The following is a 17,815-nucleotide window of genomic DNA, read 5'->3' as shown; positions in this document are numbered from 1 at the left end:
GTTAATTTGCATATATTCAGCAGTGGTGCCTGGGAGACATCTCGAGCTCACTCCAACCTGAATTATCGCAAATTCTTTCTGTTTTAGGAAAGCAAACTTTTGTTTTTCTTAACATCTTAGTAAGGGGGCTTTTAGGACCATTGTAGTCCCTTACACACCCCAATGAGTTCTGGGTCACCATGAGCTTGCTGGTTAAATTGTAAAATGCTTGTTATTTTGAAGAGAATATGGAAATTATCTCACAGGAGAAAACTCTCATAGGAGAAAGCTCTTTATTGCCATGAGTTCCTTACTAGTGTTGTTGGAATCCAGGTTTCCTGCCGAATGTAGCGGTGGATGTTGTGTGTCGGAACGGCCGTTCCCTGGGGGGATTCCAGTATTTTAATACGTTTTTTGTATTTTGAATTAATAAATCTGTTTTGCATTTTTATAATGAAATTATAGGGACTGAGAGGATTGATTGGTGCATACACTTTCCATTTTTATTTCTCCTGACCAATACGTTTTCCTTCCGATTGTAAACCAGGAGGAGGAAGCTTCACGTGAAGCGTGACGTGAAATGCAATCCCGTGACTTGGAATAGTGCTGAACTACTGTGCAGGGCATTCTCTGCAGGCTTTATTTTGGCAGATGTAAGCACTGCATCTATGGTTACCTTAACAAGATAAACCAGACTGGAACATTACTTATTACTGGAGTAATTCTAATGAATGCAATTATTGTAATGTGCAATAAAAGTCAGACTAAAAACATTTATCAAATAGTAGATATAGATATAGATCTATATTTATATATTTTGAAAATCTAACTTACGGAATAACTTTAATCTCCTCTTTTCCATGTAAAATGTAGTCAATCACTTTATAAAATGATATTTCCTGGAAATACAGAAGCAGTTATTTACAGTATAATCTTAAACATTAAAATGTCAAGCTTTCAAATGATGTTTTTTGAGCTCCATTTACTAATGTACTAAAATGAGGAAACAAACATAAATAAATGAAAACTAATAAATGAATTCTTAAATAAGTTCTCATGACTAAACAAATATGCTAATGGCACCGTTTTTGGATTGGCTTTGCTCTGTTTCAAATTGCTCTGCACCACAACCAAAATGTACTCCCCAAGTGATATGCTACTGCAATTCATTTTAAACTTTTTTTTTTTTTTTTTTTTTTATTTAATCTTGCTTGTGTTGGTTTCAGGACTCCCATGAGAACAGATGCCTCATAGCTTGTTTTTTTTATTTGCAGTCTAGGAACAATATCTCAGTTTGTGGTGCCTACATGATATCCCTGTACCTAGTAAATTCCACTCAGGATATCAAGGCTATGTTTATACCAAAATCATAAAAATTGTGCCACCTGCTAACCAGATTATATTTTTCAAGCTAATCCTGACACCAAGCTTAAGGGTGTGTACAAACATACAATTTTGATTGGCTAGTCATACCACTCATGTAGTATGAGAGCTTACCTATGCAGTCTGTTATAGTATTCACAATCTGTTGGTCCTTATACTAAATTATTATTATTATTATTTATTGTATTTATAAAGCACCAACATATTACGCAGCGCTGAATGGATGAGGTATAACTAGGCAGTCAAAATTTGATGTTTGTACACACCCTTAGGGTGCCCTTTTATTCAATTTTGGCCGATCAAGCGATTGATCCGATAATGTTACTGCATCATGGCTGCTCAATCAATATTCCAATAGATTCCTTCCAAAAATCTGGAATGCTGGAAAATGTTGGTCGCGAGGGCATGAAGTGCATGGTGGTAATGGCATTTGATATTGGAACGACGGATGGACGGTGTCCCCCTAAGTGTCTGCCCCCCCCCCTCCCCCCGTGTGCTGTGTTGAAGGCTCACCTTTCTGCCGCCACAAATTCTGGTCTCCTCTGGTGTCTGGCGTCACCATGAGCGTTTGTACCACGCGACACCGGTGCATGTAGCAACAACACTACACATGCATCTGGTGGCACAGGGACTAGTGGTGACACAAGATATGGCCAGGGTTTGCACCAGTGGAAAGGCTAGCTTTCAACACTGCCCACACACACACACACACACACACACACACACACACACACACACACACACACACACACACACACACACACACACACACCGATTTACAATACATTTCCTGCTAAAATCGATTGGAAATTGATGTGCAATTGGTCAGGTAATAGATTCTATCAGAGAGGGATCTATCTAATAGTCGATCAGCTGATGTATGGCCACCTTAACAGTTTGTAGCAATCTGTATCGCTGTGGATGTAAACCTGCTCGACTAAACCCACCTTGGACATGCACTCTCACCTTGTCGCATTAAAGCCCGTTTCAAATTTGAACTTGGACACTATCTGCGTAGACTTTGTATTTTCTCACCATGTTTAAGTGGGTTTCCTCTGGCAACTCTGATTTCTTCCTCAAAATATACAGATAAGTTAATTGGTTTACTTTGAACTGGCCTTAGATTATGATGGGGAGTTAAAACGTTTGACTGTGAACATGATAGAGATTAGATTGTGAGCCCCTCTGAGGCGTGCATTTAAAGAAGGGCAAGGAAATTAGGGTACGATTTGAAGCAGTTAAGCCGGGCACATTTCTGCTCTTGCCGCTACCCATTTCCATATTTGTAGCCAATATTTGAAAAGATCAATCCAAAAGATTTGGATCGGTTTTGCATTTGTACTCTTGCCGCTATGCACACCTGTAGTGTTGTCGGTAAATAACTATCAGGAGTAGTTCGCTATCACCTGATAAATAGTGGAAGGGGGGGGGGGGGGGGGGGGGGGGCGATTGATTGGTTTGGAGGGGTTAGTGTTGGGCATTGGCCAGGAGAGGCATAGTGTGAGAATAGGGCTACATTTAGTGCTAAATATTAGTGGATTTTGTGGCAAGTGGCAGTGTTAGGTATCAGTAGAGGGAAGGCTCATGTAAGAATAGTGTTAGGTTTAGTGATAGTAAAATCATGGTAAAAGCTACCGATGGTTCACAATCGCAATAACCACTGCTAGAATATAGGTTATCTTTCTGATTTTTATACTAGCGGTGATCTCCAGCACCAAAATTATCTTAGCACCATTTTTAGATGTATGAATTTAAAATGAGCTCAATATGTCCACAAATGCTTACCCTGCCGTCTGGAGTCTTTGGTCCACTATATGGGGGCACTTCACCCATTAAAATGGGCCACTGGTCAAAAAACTCCTACAGAATAGCAGATAACAAATGTTAGAACATGTAATATACAAATCTTTGTATATGCTTTACTTTTCAATGGGAATACTACAAGAAAATATGGTTTGTCGCTTGTTGCAGATTTACTTTTACAGTTAAAATATTTTTGAAGTTGCTTATGTCTACAGTATATGCTTTGTTCTAAGGCTATATACAGGAATAGCTCCCACCCTTCCTAGTGACATGCCAACAAGACATTATAGGCCGTATTAACCAAAGTTCTGTAAAGTTTCTGTGCACAGAGGGCACAGTAATTTAACCATTACTTATGCTGACTAGAGTTGGGCCGAACGGTTCGCCTGCGAACGGTTCCATGCGAACTTCAGTGGTTCGCGTCCCGCAGGCGAACCTTTGCGGAAGTTCGGTTCGCCCCATAATGCACATGGAGGGTCAACTTTGACCCTCTACATCACAGTCAGCAGGCCCAGTGTAGCCAATTAGGCTACACTAGCCCCTGGAGCCCCACCCCCCCTTATATAAGGCAGGCAGCGGCGGCCATTACGGTCACTCGTGTGCTGCCTGCGTTAGTGAGAGTAGGGCGAGCTGCTGCAGACTGTCTCTCAGGGAAAGATTAGTTAGGCTTAACTTGTTCCTGTCTGGCTGCATACCTGTTCTGTGAACCCACCACTGCATACCTGTGCTGTGAACCCACCACTGCATACCTGTGCTGTGAACCCACCACTGCATACCTGTGCTGTGAACCCACCACTGCATACCTGTGCTGTGAACCCACCACTGCATACCTGTGCTGTGAACCCACCACTGCATACCTGTGCTGTGAACCCACCACTGCATACCTGTGCTGTGAACCCACCACTGCATACCTGTGCTGTGAACCCACCACTGCATACCTGTGCTGTGAACCCACCACTGCATACCTGTTCAGTGAACCTGCCACTGCATACCTGTGCTGTGAAACCACCACTGTATACCTGTTCATTGAACCCACCACTGCATACCTGTGCTGTGACCCCACCACTGCATACCTGTTCTGTGAACCCACCACTGCATACCTGTGCTGTGAACCCACCACTGCATACCTGTTCAGTGAACCTGCCACTGCATACCTGTTCAGTGAACCTGCCACTGCATACCTGTTCTGTTCAGTGGACCCGCCACTGTATACCTGTTCATTGAACCCACCACTGCATACCTGTGCTGTGAACCCACCACTGCATACCTGTTCTGTGAACCCACCACTGCATACCTGTTCTGTGAACGCACCACTGCATACCTGTTCAGTGAACCCGCCACTGCATACCTGTTCTGTTCAGTGGACCCGCCACTGTATACCTGTTCAGTGAACCCGCCACTGCATACCTGTTGTGTTCAGTGAACCTGCCACTGCATACCTGTTGTGTTCAGTGAACCTGCCACTGCATACCTGTTCTGTGAACCCGCCACTGTATACCTGTTCTGTTCAGTGAACCCACCGCATCAGTGCGCATACCTGTGCAGTTAAGTGAACCCACCTACCTACGTGAGTGCACGCAGTGTGATATACCACTCCGTGCATACCCGATATGGACTAAACAGGTAGAGGAAGAGGTAGTGCCAGAGCCAGAGGAAGGCCACCCGGCAGGTCTGCGCGAGGTCGTGTAAATGTAATTTCGTGTGGACCTGGCCCACAGTACAGTGCTCGGAAGAAGGCACGTCCCATCACCTCCCAAGATTGTCAGGACGTGGTTGAGTATTTAGCGACACAGAACACCTCATCTTGCTCAGCCACCAGCGCTACTACTAGCACCACTTCCGCTGCATTTGACACTTCGCAAGAATTATTTAGTGGTGAAATCACTGATGCACAGCCATTGTTGTTACAGCCAGATGAATTTTCACCAGCTCATATGTCTGAGTTACGCGGCAACACTATGGATGTAACGTGTCAGGAGGATGAAGGACCTACTGATGGTGCAAGTTTGGATTTGTCTGAGGCAAGCGAAGCTGGGCAGGATGACTACGATGATGACGGTAATAGGGATCCTCTGTATGTTCCCAATAGAGGAGATGAAAAGGGGGACAGTTCAGAGGGGGAGTCAGAGAGTAGTAGGAGGAGAGAAGTTGCTGAAAGAAGCTGGGGCAGCTCTTCGTCAGAAACAGCTGGTGGCAGAGTCCGGCACCATGTATCGCCACCTATGTACAGCCAGCCAACTTGCCCTTCAGCATCAGCTGCTGAGGTCCCCATAGTGCCCACATCCCAGGGTGGCTCAGCGGTGTGGAAATTTTTTAATGTGTGTGCCTCAGATCGGACCAAAGCCATCTGTTCATTCTGCCAACAAAAATTGAGCCGTGGAAAGGCCAACACTCACGTAGGGACAAGTGCCTTACGAAGGCACCTGGAGAAAAGGCACAAACAGCAATGGGATGGCCACCTGAGCAAAAGCAGCAGCAGCACACAAAAGCAAAGCCACCCTCCTTCTCCTCTTCCTCCTCCATCAGGTGCATTATCTGCTTCTGCCGCTTTCTCCCTTCCACCTTCACAGGCACCCTCCTCCACTCCGCCTCTGCCCTTGAGCGGTTCCTGCTCCTCTGCCCACAGCAGCAGTCAGGTGTCCGTGAAGGAAATGTTTGAGCGGAAGAAGCCAATTTCGGCCAGTCACCCCCTTGCCCGGTGTCTGACAGCTGGCGTGGCGGAACTGTTAGCTCGGCAGCTGTTACCATACCGGCTGGTGGACTCTGAGGCCTTCCGTAAATTTGTGGCCATCGGAACACCGCAGTGGAAGATGCCAGGCCGCACTTATTTTTCGAGAAAGGCCATACCCCAACTGCACCGTGAAGTTGAGAGGCAAGTGGTGTCATCTCTTGCGAAGAGCGTTGGGTCAAGGGTACACCTGACCACGGATGCCTGGTCTGCCAAGCACGGGCAGGGCCGCTACATTACCTACACAGCCCATTGGGTGAACCTGGTGGTGAACGATGGCAAGCAGGGCGCAGCGGACCAAATTGTGACACCTCCACGGCTTGCAGGCAGGCCTCCTGCCACCTCCTCTCCTCCTGCTACATGCTCTTCGCTGTCCTCCTCCTCCTTGGCTGAGTGGCAGTTCTCCTCTCCAGCTACACAGCCCCAGCTCCGCAGGGCCTATGCTGCATGCCAGGTAAGACGGTGTCACGCCATCTTAGACATGTCTTGTCTCAAAGCGGAGAGTCACACTGGAGCAGCTCTCCTGGCTGCTCTTAAGAAACAGGTGGATGAGTGGCTGACCCCGCACCACCTGGAGATAGGCAACGTGGTGTGCGACAACGGCAGTAATCTGCTTGCCGCTTTGCATATGGGGAAGCTGACACACATACCCTGCATGGCACATGTCATGAATCTAGTGGTTCAAAGATTTGTGGCAAAGTACCCTGGCTTAGCGAATGTCCTGAAGCAGGCCAGGAAGTTCTGTGGGCATTTGAGGCGGTCTTACACAGCCATGGCACGCTTTGCGGAAATTCAGCGCAAAAAGAACATGCCGGTGAGACGCCTCATTTGCGATAGCCCGACTCGCTGGAACTCGACCCTGCTCATGTTCTCCCGCCTGCTAGAACAGAAGAAAGCCGTGACCCACTACCTCTACAACTACAGTAGAATGAAACAGTCTGGGAAGATGGGGATGTTCTGGCCCGACAACTGGACACTGATGGAAAATGCATGCAGGCTCATGCGGCCGTTTGAGGAGGTGACCAACCTGGTGAGCCGCAGTGAGGGCACCATCAGCGACTTAATTCCCTACGCTTACTTCTTGGAGCGTGCTGTGCGTAGAGTGGCGGATGAAGCGGTGAATGAGCGTGACCAGGAACCGTTACGGCAGGAACAGGCATGGGACCAATTTTCATCAGACCCAGCTGTTTCCTCAACACCTGCGGCAGCACAGAGGGGGGAGGAGGAGGAAGAAGAGAAGTCGTGTGCAGAAGACGAGTCAGACTCAGAGGATGATGAGCAAGGTGTTTCTTTGGGGGAGGAGGAGGAGGAGGAGGAGGGGGGGGGGACAGCGGCAGGAGAACAACCTCAGCAGGCATCGCAAGGGGCTTGTGCTGCTCAACCTTCCCGTGGTATTGTTCGCGGCTGGGGGGAGGAGGTTGACTTACCTGACGTCACTGAGGAAGAGCAAGAGGAGATGGAGGGTACTGGATCCGACTTTGTGCAGATGTCGTCTTTTATGCTGTCCTGCCTGTTGAGGGACCCCTGTATAAAAAACCTCAAGGGGAATGACCTGTACTGGGTGGCCACACTACTAGACCCATCGGTACAGGCACAAAGTGGCGGACCTGTTACCAACTCACCGGAAGGTGGAAAGGATGCAGCACATGCAGAACCAGCTGTCAACTATGCTTTACAATGCCTTTAAGGGTGATGTGACGGCACAACGCCAGCAAGGTACCACTGCCACTAATCCTCCTCCCGTGTCCACGCAGTCAAAGACAGGACGCTCCAGCGATCTCATGGTGATGTCGGACATGCGGACGTTCTTTAGTCCAACGCCTCGCCGTAGCCCTTCCTGATCCACCCTCCACCAACGCCTGGAACGGCAGGTAGCCGACTACCTGGCCTTAAGTGTGGATGTAGACACTGCTGTGAACAGCGATGAAGAACCCTTGAACTACTGGGTGCGCAGGCTTGACCTGTGGCCAGAGCTGTCCCAATTTGCCATCCAACTTCTCTCCTGCCCTGCCGCAAGCGTCCTGTCAGAAAGGACCTTCAGCGCAGCTGGAGGCATTGTCACAGAGAAGAGAAGTCGCCTAAGTCACAAAAGTGTTAAGTACCTCACCTTTATCAAAATGAATGAGGCATGGATCCCGGAGGGCTGCTGCCCGCCCCAAGACTAAGTCAGTCCCCGCACTCACAGCATCTCTGCCTGCACGCCGTGTGACTGGCTGCCTGGCCTGCCCCAAGAAGACTAAGTCGCTCCCAGTCCCTCCACACAGCATGTCTGCCTGCAGGCCGCTTGACTACCTTCTCCGCCACCACCAACAGGGTCCGGGACTCCAGGCGGATTGCTGAATTTTTTAGGCCGCTGCTAGCAGCGGCCGCTGTAATAATTTTTCTGGTGCGTGAACATGACTGCCTAATTTTTCTGGCTGCACTGCGGGCAGCTGCAACAACAAAAGAAAAGGCATGTACATGCGCCCATTCCCCTTCGTGATCATTACCTTGCCGTGGTGAAGGGGCTTGCGTATCACAATGAAGCAATGACCGGCGCCTAGATGAGTGTCTCGGGGGGCACACCCACGATAATAAGGTCGTTGCCTCATTGTGGTCAGACCAAATTTGATCAGCTGGACAGTCACTGTTCTGTCATTCAGCTACATCAGCCAGGCGACCATATGGGCTGTGAAGCCACCAAAACCTGCACTCTCGCCATGGTGCGCACCAGTCCAGCACGGCCGTCACTACACAAACAGCTGTTTGCGGTGTGTTACACGGTGAGTTTGGTGTGTCAGTGTGAAGCAGTACCTTAATTACACTACCTGATTGATGTATACACATGCAAGATGTTTGAAAGCACTTTAGGCCTGTCATTTAGCATTCAATGTGATTTCTGCCCTTAAAACGCTGCTTTGCGTCAAATCCAGATTTTTCCCTGGGACTTTTGGCATGTATCCCACTCCGCCATGCCCCCCTCCAGGTGTTAGACCCCTTGAAACATCTTTTCCATCACTTTTGTGGCCAGCATAATTATTTTTTTTTTTCAAAGTTCGCATCCCCATTGAAGTCTATTGCGGTTCGCGAGCTTTAAAAAATAGAGCTTTAAAATCGGAGGTTCGGCCCAACTCTAATGCTGACAAAGAAGCATGCATTGCGCAATTAGCGTGGCCTGTGTTAACTAGGTAATGGAAGCATTGTTAGGGTAATGTACACTACGAAAGTAGAGTAACATTTGTTACCCTAGCAACCCTCTAAATGTGCGTAACAAGTGCTACATCGTCAGCGTGAGTAACAGTAAAAATGTGCACTCTCTGCGCATGGCAAATTTTCCAAACACTTGTGAATATGGCACTATGCCCTCTGCTAGAAGACTATAGCATCACTTTATCAAGCACTGCCACATTCAGTAGTGCTGAAACTTAGAGTATTTAGTAAAATGTCAATTCATCAAGGCTGTTACTGCATGGCAAGCTGAAATTACCGAGCAGTGAGGTAAATTATGTGCGGCAAGCACCCAACACTTGTCAGCAAATGTCAATTCATGAAGATGAGAGCATGCGTTAAAGCCCAGGAACATGTTCTATAATTAGACAGCTCTTATCTGTGTGGATTTGTGTGGATTTCCCCATGACTGACAGGTACAGAGAGCCAATAGGAACAGCCTCTGTCTCCTGCAAGTCCCTGTGATAAGATCCGAAGCCTTAGCCGGAGGATCCAGCTTTTCCTACCCCCTAGGCAGCGAGCAGAGAAATCGGAACAAGAGGCTTCCACTGCAGCCATTTGGCTGTTTAACCCCTTAGGTTCCTGTTTGAATATTCAGGGGAGATAGTGGGGGAATCACCTCAGCATGGCATGTGTACTGTCTCTTGGAGTTCATCTAAGCTGTGGCAATTAAATAAAATGTTAAAGACTAATAGTTTCAGAGCAAGCAGAGGCAGTATAACAAACCTGTACATTTTAAAGGGATGAGGGGATTCCTCTTACAATTGTAATGTTTTACTGCATGGAACAAAACAGAGACAGATCCACACTGCTCTGCAGTTACCGAACAGTTTTTTGTGTATTGAAGCATAGTATTTTGGTAATTTACCGAACTTCTACTGCACCTGTGAAAATATTAACGAATTAACAAAAAAAAAGTTTAAAATACTGAATGCGTTTTTTTCCAACTTTTTTTTTATCGTACAGCATTTGATGAATTGACGCCAATCGAAAGGAACTTTTTAGGGGAGACACCGGAAACCAAAAATCTACTCTTGGGTGCATAGTGAGAAAAGCAATACTGGGGCTTAACCACTTGATGACCCACCCTTTACCCCCCTTAAGGACCAGCGCTGTTTTTAGTGATCTGTGCTGGGTGGGCTCTGCAGCCCCAGCACAGATCAGGGTGCATGCAGAGCGACCAGATCGCCCCCCTTTCCCCCCCCTATGGGGATGATGTGCAGGGGGGGTCTGATCGCTCCTGCCTGCCTGAGGTTTGCGGGGGGGGGGGGCACCTCAAAGCCCCCCTCCGCACCGAAATTCCCCCCTCCCTCTTCTACCTTTCCCCCCTGGTGATCCGGGCTGCACAGGACGCTATCCGTCCTGTGCAGCCAGTGACAGGCTGTCCCCTGTCGCATGGCGGTGATCCCCGTCCGCTGATTGGCCGGGGATCGTCGATCTGTAAACAAAGGAGACATATGTCTCCTACGTTTACATTTAGTCTGCGAGCCGCAATCAGCGGCTCGCAGGCTATTCACGGAGACCCGCTCCGTGATCTAACAGGAAACAGCCGCTCGCGAGAGCGGCCTTTCCTTATTAATTAGGGAGGCACCTGACGACGCAGATCTGCGTCGCTGGTCCTCCAGCTACCACTTTGCCGCCGCACGGTATGAGTGTGCGGTCGGCAAGTGGTTAAAGTTAACCAGAGACGAAGCACCCTCATTTATTTTACCATATATATCAGTGGGAACATTAGCGAAAACACCTACCCTGCACTCTGTTTCATTCTAACCTGCTCAGCCTGCTTCTATCAGCCATGATAAAATCCATGACTGAGCATTCAGTCTGGCTTTGCTAAGGAATCATTATAGCGGAGTCTGTCTTCTCTGTCTTTTCAAGCCCAAGCCTGCCACCTGGCTCTGCTATGATTCAGCTATAATGATTCCTGAGCAAAGCCAGACTGAATGCTCAGTCGGGGATTTTATCAGGGAGATTTTATCTCAAGCCATCTAAATGCAATACCTATATTGTTGCTCCTGTTCTCTACCATTTGTTCAGTTTCAATGGCTAACTTGCATAGGTCTACTTGGCCCCACTGTGTATGCATCCGCACTCATGCCACCAAGGCCGAATAGGCACAGTGCTCTAGAAGCTGAGATGTTAGCGTAGCTCCTTTAGGATTGTGAGCACTGAGAGGGGTGGGAGAGGTGTCTGCTGGGTCAGCTAGCACATAACCTAAATTCATATTATAGCCACCTGCATGGACAGTTCTCCTGTATAATAATTGGTTAGCTGGGTATAAAATGTCCTTGGCATAAGCACGCTGAGTGTTTGAACAGAACTAAGGATACATAATAAAAACAGCCCAGCATACAATTAATATACAGTGCTAACAACCTGAAAGGCTTTAACTTTTAGAATGACACCATCTGATGTTTATACCGGTAGTAGTGTAGAAAAACATTGCTTATTGCAGGGATTTCAGTTTAGCGGTGATGGAGCTATGCTGATTTAGTTTATAATTGGGTGTATAATCATTTATCACTGATAATTCTGCAACTATTGGTCTCCACTGACTTCTCTGTGCAGCTATTGTTTACATGATGCGCCACCCCTTTCTCACCCACCACCCTATTTCATCACAAGATTAGTTGCTGCTGGCATTTTGATTCGAAAAGTATAGCTCCACTTGTACAACTCTATGCCCATATGCGCCAGAGATGGATGGCAGCCCTTTGAAAAATGCTTCAAAGCATAGAAAGTTGTTGCTTCGTGAAAAGTACCTTTGTCTTTGTCATGTCAAGAAGACCCACGGAGTATCTGTCACAGTTAAGGAAGGCGCGGACTGTGTAAAGTGCTTTGTGAAACTGTCGCTCAATATCTGTTAGTTCTTCAAACACCTTGTTGGCCGACCACAACAATATCTGGAACCCAAAAACAAAAAAAGGACAGTTATAATACTTTGATTTTTTTTTTTTTTGCCACACAAAACTCCTCTTTCAGTAAAACAAAACAGAATACAACTGTCCATTCATGCAGCAATTACGTAGGATGTTAGTAAAGAGGTGTGGCATCAAAGAGAGCAATTGCCCCTTCCTATACTATTCTCATTACTACAGGGGTCTAGGTTCTGAATGGGGTGGGAATGCAGGAAATTATGAAAACAGGTGCTCATCTTAGATCTACAGTAGGTAGATAAGCACCAGTGATCAACCAACTTATTTTCTACAAGTTTTTTTTTTTTCCCTCATTAAAAGTATAAAGTACAGTATTGAGGAGTGGTGGGTGAGGCGAGCAACAGAGTTAAGTAGATATAGGAGGGGTGCCAGTCTGTTTGGTAGTTTACTGAGTAGGATGTTGCAATAGTTGAGATAGGAAAGGATTAGGGCATGTACAAGCGCTTTAGTAGCCTCTTGTGTGAGGAAGGGTCAAATTATGGATATGTTTTTTGAGTTGATAGTAGCAGGAGGTAGTGTGACGCCGGGCGACGCCTAGTCGGCCAAAACGCAATTGCGGTCGCTTTGCGACACAAATCGTTAAACCAAGATTTGATGTGTAGTCTCCCTCTGACTAGGAACAGCTGGGGGATTTGCCTTAGCTGAGTAAAAGCCTGGGGGGAGGTGTTGATTAGCTTGGACATATTTCCTGTGGAAGGCAGAATAACCTGGAGGCATGAATTCCCTTTTCTGTTCTGGGAACCAGGTGACACCTAGATGTTAATTAGCCTGAGCCTTTCATAACAGGGAGAGCCAGGAAGCTAATCCCAGCAGGGGGCTATTCAAAACCTGCTTCCACCCCAGACCGGCCGGAGCCATATAAGACGCAATAAGAAAGCATGGAGTTTTTTAGGATTTTGAGCATGTTTAAGCAATATCGTTCAGGTGAGAAATGTGAAAGTTAGATCATTCTGCTGGTCCGGATCTTGTGAGTATTTTGATATTAAATTGGGGCCACTGGCATAACCAGAACTCGGGGAATTCCACCGTTTTTTAACCAGGCAGGCAAACATGCCCAAGTTTGGTATCATATGAACTGGGCTAGTCTGAGAAATATGAATATGTGATGGTCATGTGTGTGCGGAAAGCGAAAGCCGAGATATGACCAAAGTCATATTTGATGGGCATAGAGCACCCAGCCAGGGAGCTCACCGCCCCTGTCCAACCCCTGGGCTGTACTTGAGGCTCCACCCAAAGGTGGGCATTGTTCAAAAGTGTTTGCAAGGAACCACTCTGGCAGTCCTCCAATTCCATCTTCCTGAGAGCATGCTGCCAGCCAGAGGACACATGGTTGGCGGCCATCTTGTCTAAACTGAAACAAAGGATGCATGGCTAGTGGCCATCTTGATCGGCCATATTTGCTGAAACTAAACAAAGGACATCTTCCATATTGCTTGGATTTTAAACTTTGCTGAACTGAACAAAAGGAACTCTACAAGTTTTCCCACTAAAGGACATCTTTCCAGGAACTAAGTATTTTTTTCTCCCTACTTTTTTTTTATACTGGCTATTACTGTTTTAATAATTGTTGATTTTAATAATTGTCTGTATATATTAATTATTTATATTGCTTTCAGTTGTTGTTCTAGCTACCCTATTATTCAGCACACACAGGAACCGGTCCCAGGTCTCTGAAGAGACGCTACTATTGTTCGTTGTTGGCTAGAAAGAATACAGCGTGTTTTAACCGTTTTTATTCGCAGGAACAGTCAGGCAGTCGGGTCCACTGGCCCATATCAGTGGTGGTGGCACTTATACCCTGGAATTGTGTGTAAGTTGTAATTACCGTACCTCACAGGCTCCCTTCTGGTTTGTCTGCGGCAAATTCCCAACGGTGCCTGCGCATTGACTGCGACCAGAGTTCGCACGATCCGTGCGCTGGCACAGTTTGGAAGGCCATTTGCGGTCTGACCACTAGGGCTTCCTGTGACAGGTAGTTAATAAGATATGTGACTTAAATGGGGGTGGGGGTAGAGTGGAAACATAACACCCAGACAGCAGGCATAAGGACTTGAGGTTATTGGGGTGTTTTCCACATTCATGTTAACTACATTTAGGAGCGCATTAGATGATAGATCAGAATTTTCATTTTACTGATATTAAGTTTAATTTGCTTGATCAGCATCTTTGGCTAAAATTATTAGAGGCAGAAAATCAGCAGGATATCCAGGAAACTGGTATGGCTTAAAAGGAAATACATATGGCACCATCCATATAGCTCTTGCTTCACTTGTCCATTGAGGAGACTGGATGATATGAATGCAGAAACAAGACAGTTGGGGCCTTGACATAGTGAAGAGAGGTCATGAGCTGAGAAATGGTTTAATGTGTCATCAGCATAGAGATGATTATCTACGCTATGTGGTAGTAAATTGCCTGTTGTAGGTGTTATCCTTACAGTAGTAGCTAAAATACAGAAAGACAATGGCAATAAAAGGTTCCAAGTATACCTGTCCTCTTCTAGTCTCACAGTTGTGAAGGTAGGATAGGTGATACACCTTGAGGATCAAATTGGCAAAGTTGAGGTACTTAAGGAACATCTGAAAATAAAAATTACTGGAGATTACACATTTTAACTCAAAAGAAAAACCTTTTTTTTTTTTTTTCTTTTTTTAAAGAAATCATTCTTCTTAATAATCATACTAAGCAGAATGAAGTAATATGCTAATCACACTTTGTAAAGGAGAATACTTATCTTTCATCACATTCCGTTTATTTTTTTGTATTGCCTCACTACACCCCCAATGTAAAATCAGTGTGAGTAAATTACTACATCTGCAAGACGCTCCTACAATATGGATATACGATCTCGGCTGCCCTCTGGAATGCCTGCTCAGTCTGCAACAAACTGCCCTTTATCCATGATCTTTTCATTTCCAATGCTTTCACATTCTTTGGGATCACTGAAACTTGGCTGGCCCCTTCTGACACAGTCTCACCTGCCGCCCTCTCCTATGGAGGTTTCCGCTTTAGCCACACTCCTAGAGGTGGGAATAAGCATGGTGGTGGTGTAGGCATTCTCCTCTCAGATAAATGCTCATTCAAGCCTCTCACTCCTATTCCTTCTCTCTCCCTGCCATCCTTTGAAGTCCATGCAGTCTGACTATACTCTCCCTTGAACCTCCAAATTGCAGTTATTTACCACCCTCCAGGCCCTGCTTCTGTTTTTTTGAATCATTTCTCTGCCTGGCTTCTCCAGTTCCTATCCTCTGACATCTCTACCATCATCATGGGTGATTTTAACATTCCTATTGACACCAATAACACTGTCTCCAAAAAACTTCTATCACTCACTTCCTCCTATGGCTTGTTTCAGTGATCCTCTACCTCAACCCACACTGATGGCCATACGCTTGACCTTGTATTCACTCGTCTCTGCTCTGTCACTGACTTTACTAATGATCCACTACCACTCTCTGACCATAACCTACTTAGCTTCTCTCTCTCCTCCTCTTTTCCTACCACCCTAGCACAAGCACGCTCACATACTCGAAGAAACTATCGCAATCTAGACATTCAAACTGTCTCTGATGCCCTGGCACCTCTCCTCACACAATCCTTCACTGACCCAGACTCGGCTGCTATACACTACAACAGCTCCATTACAAAAGTCATGGATGACTTCACCCCCCTCGTCAATGCCCGCCCTCACCGTGTCTGTCGCCAACCCTGGATGACCAAAACCACTAAACAGTTAAAAAGATGCTTTAGAGCAGCTGAACGGTGCTGGAGGAAAAGTAACACAAGTGAGGAATTCATCTTATAAAAAATTGCCTTGAAAAACTTCAGAAACGCACTCTCTGTGGCAATAAAGTCCTATTTTTCTTCCCTAATATCCGCCCATTTACACAATCCAAAACGTTTGTTCAGCACCTTCAACTCAGTTCTCCACCCCCCCCTCCTCCTCCTCCTCCTCCTCCTTCATCTTGCTTATCAGCTGAAGAATTTGCAACATACTTCACTGATAAAATTGACAAAATCAAAAGTGAATTCTCCATGCAGCCCTCAAATCCCACCTCCACACCTCTCATTGACTGTTCTCTAACTGCCTTCTCTCCACTCTCTGAACACTCTCTTTCCTCTATAATTGCCAAAGCTAATCTAATCACCTGTTCTTTGGATCCTATTCCCTCCCATTTCATTCCGCAGCTATCCTTATCTCTTGCCTGCACTAACAACTCTATTTAACCTGTCCCTCTCTACTGGCATCTTTCCGTCCCCACTCAAAAAAGCTGTTGTGACACCACTACTTAAAAAAACCTTCTCTAAATCCTACCACACTTGCCAACTACCGCCCAGTGTCCCTTCTCCCATTTGCATCCAAACTACTTGAACGCCATATACATGCAGAATTAAGCCATTATTTATCTGCTAACTCCCTACTTGATCAGTTCCAGTCTAGCTTTCGCTCTAACCACTCCACGGAAACAGGCCTTACCAAAGTGGCCAATGACCTTCTTACAGCCAAATCCAAAGGTCAATTTTCCATACTCATCCTTCTTGGCCTGTTATCAGCATTTGATACTGTCGACCACACCTTACTCCTACAAATACTTTCAAATGTCGGAATAAAGGGCCTTGCTCTTACATGGTTATCTTCCTACCTCTCTGGAAGGTCCTTCACAGTCTCCTACTCAGATCAGATCTCTTCTCCTCATGCTTTGTCTGTCAGGGTTCCCCAAGGCTCTGTCCTTGGTCCCCTCCTCTTTTCCATCTACATGCATGGTCTTGGTGATTTAATCAACTCATTTTCGAGTTTCAATACCACCTCTATGCAGACGATACACAACTGTACCTCTCTGCCCCAGACCTTAACTCCCTCCTTAAACGTGTTCCTGACTGCTTGGCTGCTATATCCTCCATGTCCTCTCGCTTCCTAAAACTTAATATGAGTAAAACAGAACTAATAATTTTTCCACCGTCTGTCCACCTCCCTGCCTGAAGTAACAATAAATGTTAATAACACTCTCATAACTTCAGTTCCCAAAGCTCGGTGCTTAGGGGTGATATTCGACTCATCTCTCTCTTTTATTCCTCATGTTCACTCCATAACCAGCTCCTGCCATCTCCAACTCAAAAACATATCTTGCATCCGTCCCTTTCTCACTCAAGACACAACTAAAATGTTAATACATGCTCTCATAATTTCTCGTCTGGACTACTGCAACGTACTACTTTGTGGACTACCGTCTAACAAACTGGCCCTGCTCCAGTCGGTACTGAACTCAGCTGTTTGTCTCATTCATCTTTCTTCTCGATCTTCCTCTGCCGACCCTCTTTGTCAAGCTCTTCACTGGCTGCAAATTAACCAGAGCATTCAGTTCAAACTCCTAACCCTAACCTACAAAGCTCTCCACAATCTCTCTCCCCGGTACATATCCTCACTAATCTCCAGATACAAACCCAATCGCAATCTCAGATCAGCACATGATCTTCTGTTGTCCTCCTCTAGAATCAACTCTTCACATTCACGTTTACAAGACTTCGCACGCGCTTCACCCCTCCTCTGGAATGCCCTCCCACAACACATCCGTCACTCGCCAACCTTTGTTACCTTTAAACGCTCTCTAAAAACACACTTGTTCCGACAAGCAAATGCGCTACCTTAGGCCACTTCCCTTTGTACTAAGACCAAATTGCACTCCTACTAGATATCCTAAAACACAAAGCCTCTATATATTTGCTGCATACTATCCCTCCTCCTGCCCCCCCCCCCCCCCATTCCCTTTAGATTGTAAGC

At 46.2% G+C, this 17,815-nt stretch overlaps 1 protein-coding gene across 2 annotated transcripts in view; it reads right to left on the bottom strand.

Annotated features, from left to right (window-relative positions):
* PDE6A (phosphodiesterase 6A) overlaps nt 1-17,815 on the bottom strand; it is a 219,093-nt gene that overhangs the window by 96,478 nt on the left and 104,800 nt on the right. The window contains exons 3-6 of one of the 2 annotated variants that reach the window (XM_068277126.1): nt 14,526-14,615; nt 11,863-12,003; nt 3,148-3,222; nt 814-878 (exon numbers count right to left, since the gene is read on the bottom strand). In XM_068277126.1, coding sequence (XP_068133227.1) covers nt 814-878; nt 3,148-3,222; nt 11,863-12,003; nt 14,526-14,615 — 371 coding nt within the window. The remainder of the gene's footprint in view (nt 1-813; nt 879-3,147; nt 3,223-11,862; nt 12,004-14,525; nt 14,616-17,815) is intronic. The other variant, XM_068277127.1, reaches the window with a different exon arrangement.

This window comes from Hyperolius riggenbachi, chromosome 3 (assembly GCF_040937935.1).
Source record: "Hyperolius riggenbachi isolate aHypRig1 chromosome 3, aHypRig1.pri, whole genome shotgun sequence".
NCBI lineage: Eukaryota > Metazoa > Chordata > Amphibia > Anura > Hyperoliidae > Hyperolius > Hyperolius riggenbachi.
Note: the sequence above shows the minus strand (reverse complement) of the source record. Positions and strands in the feature narration are given on the sequence as shown.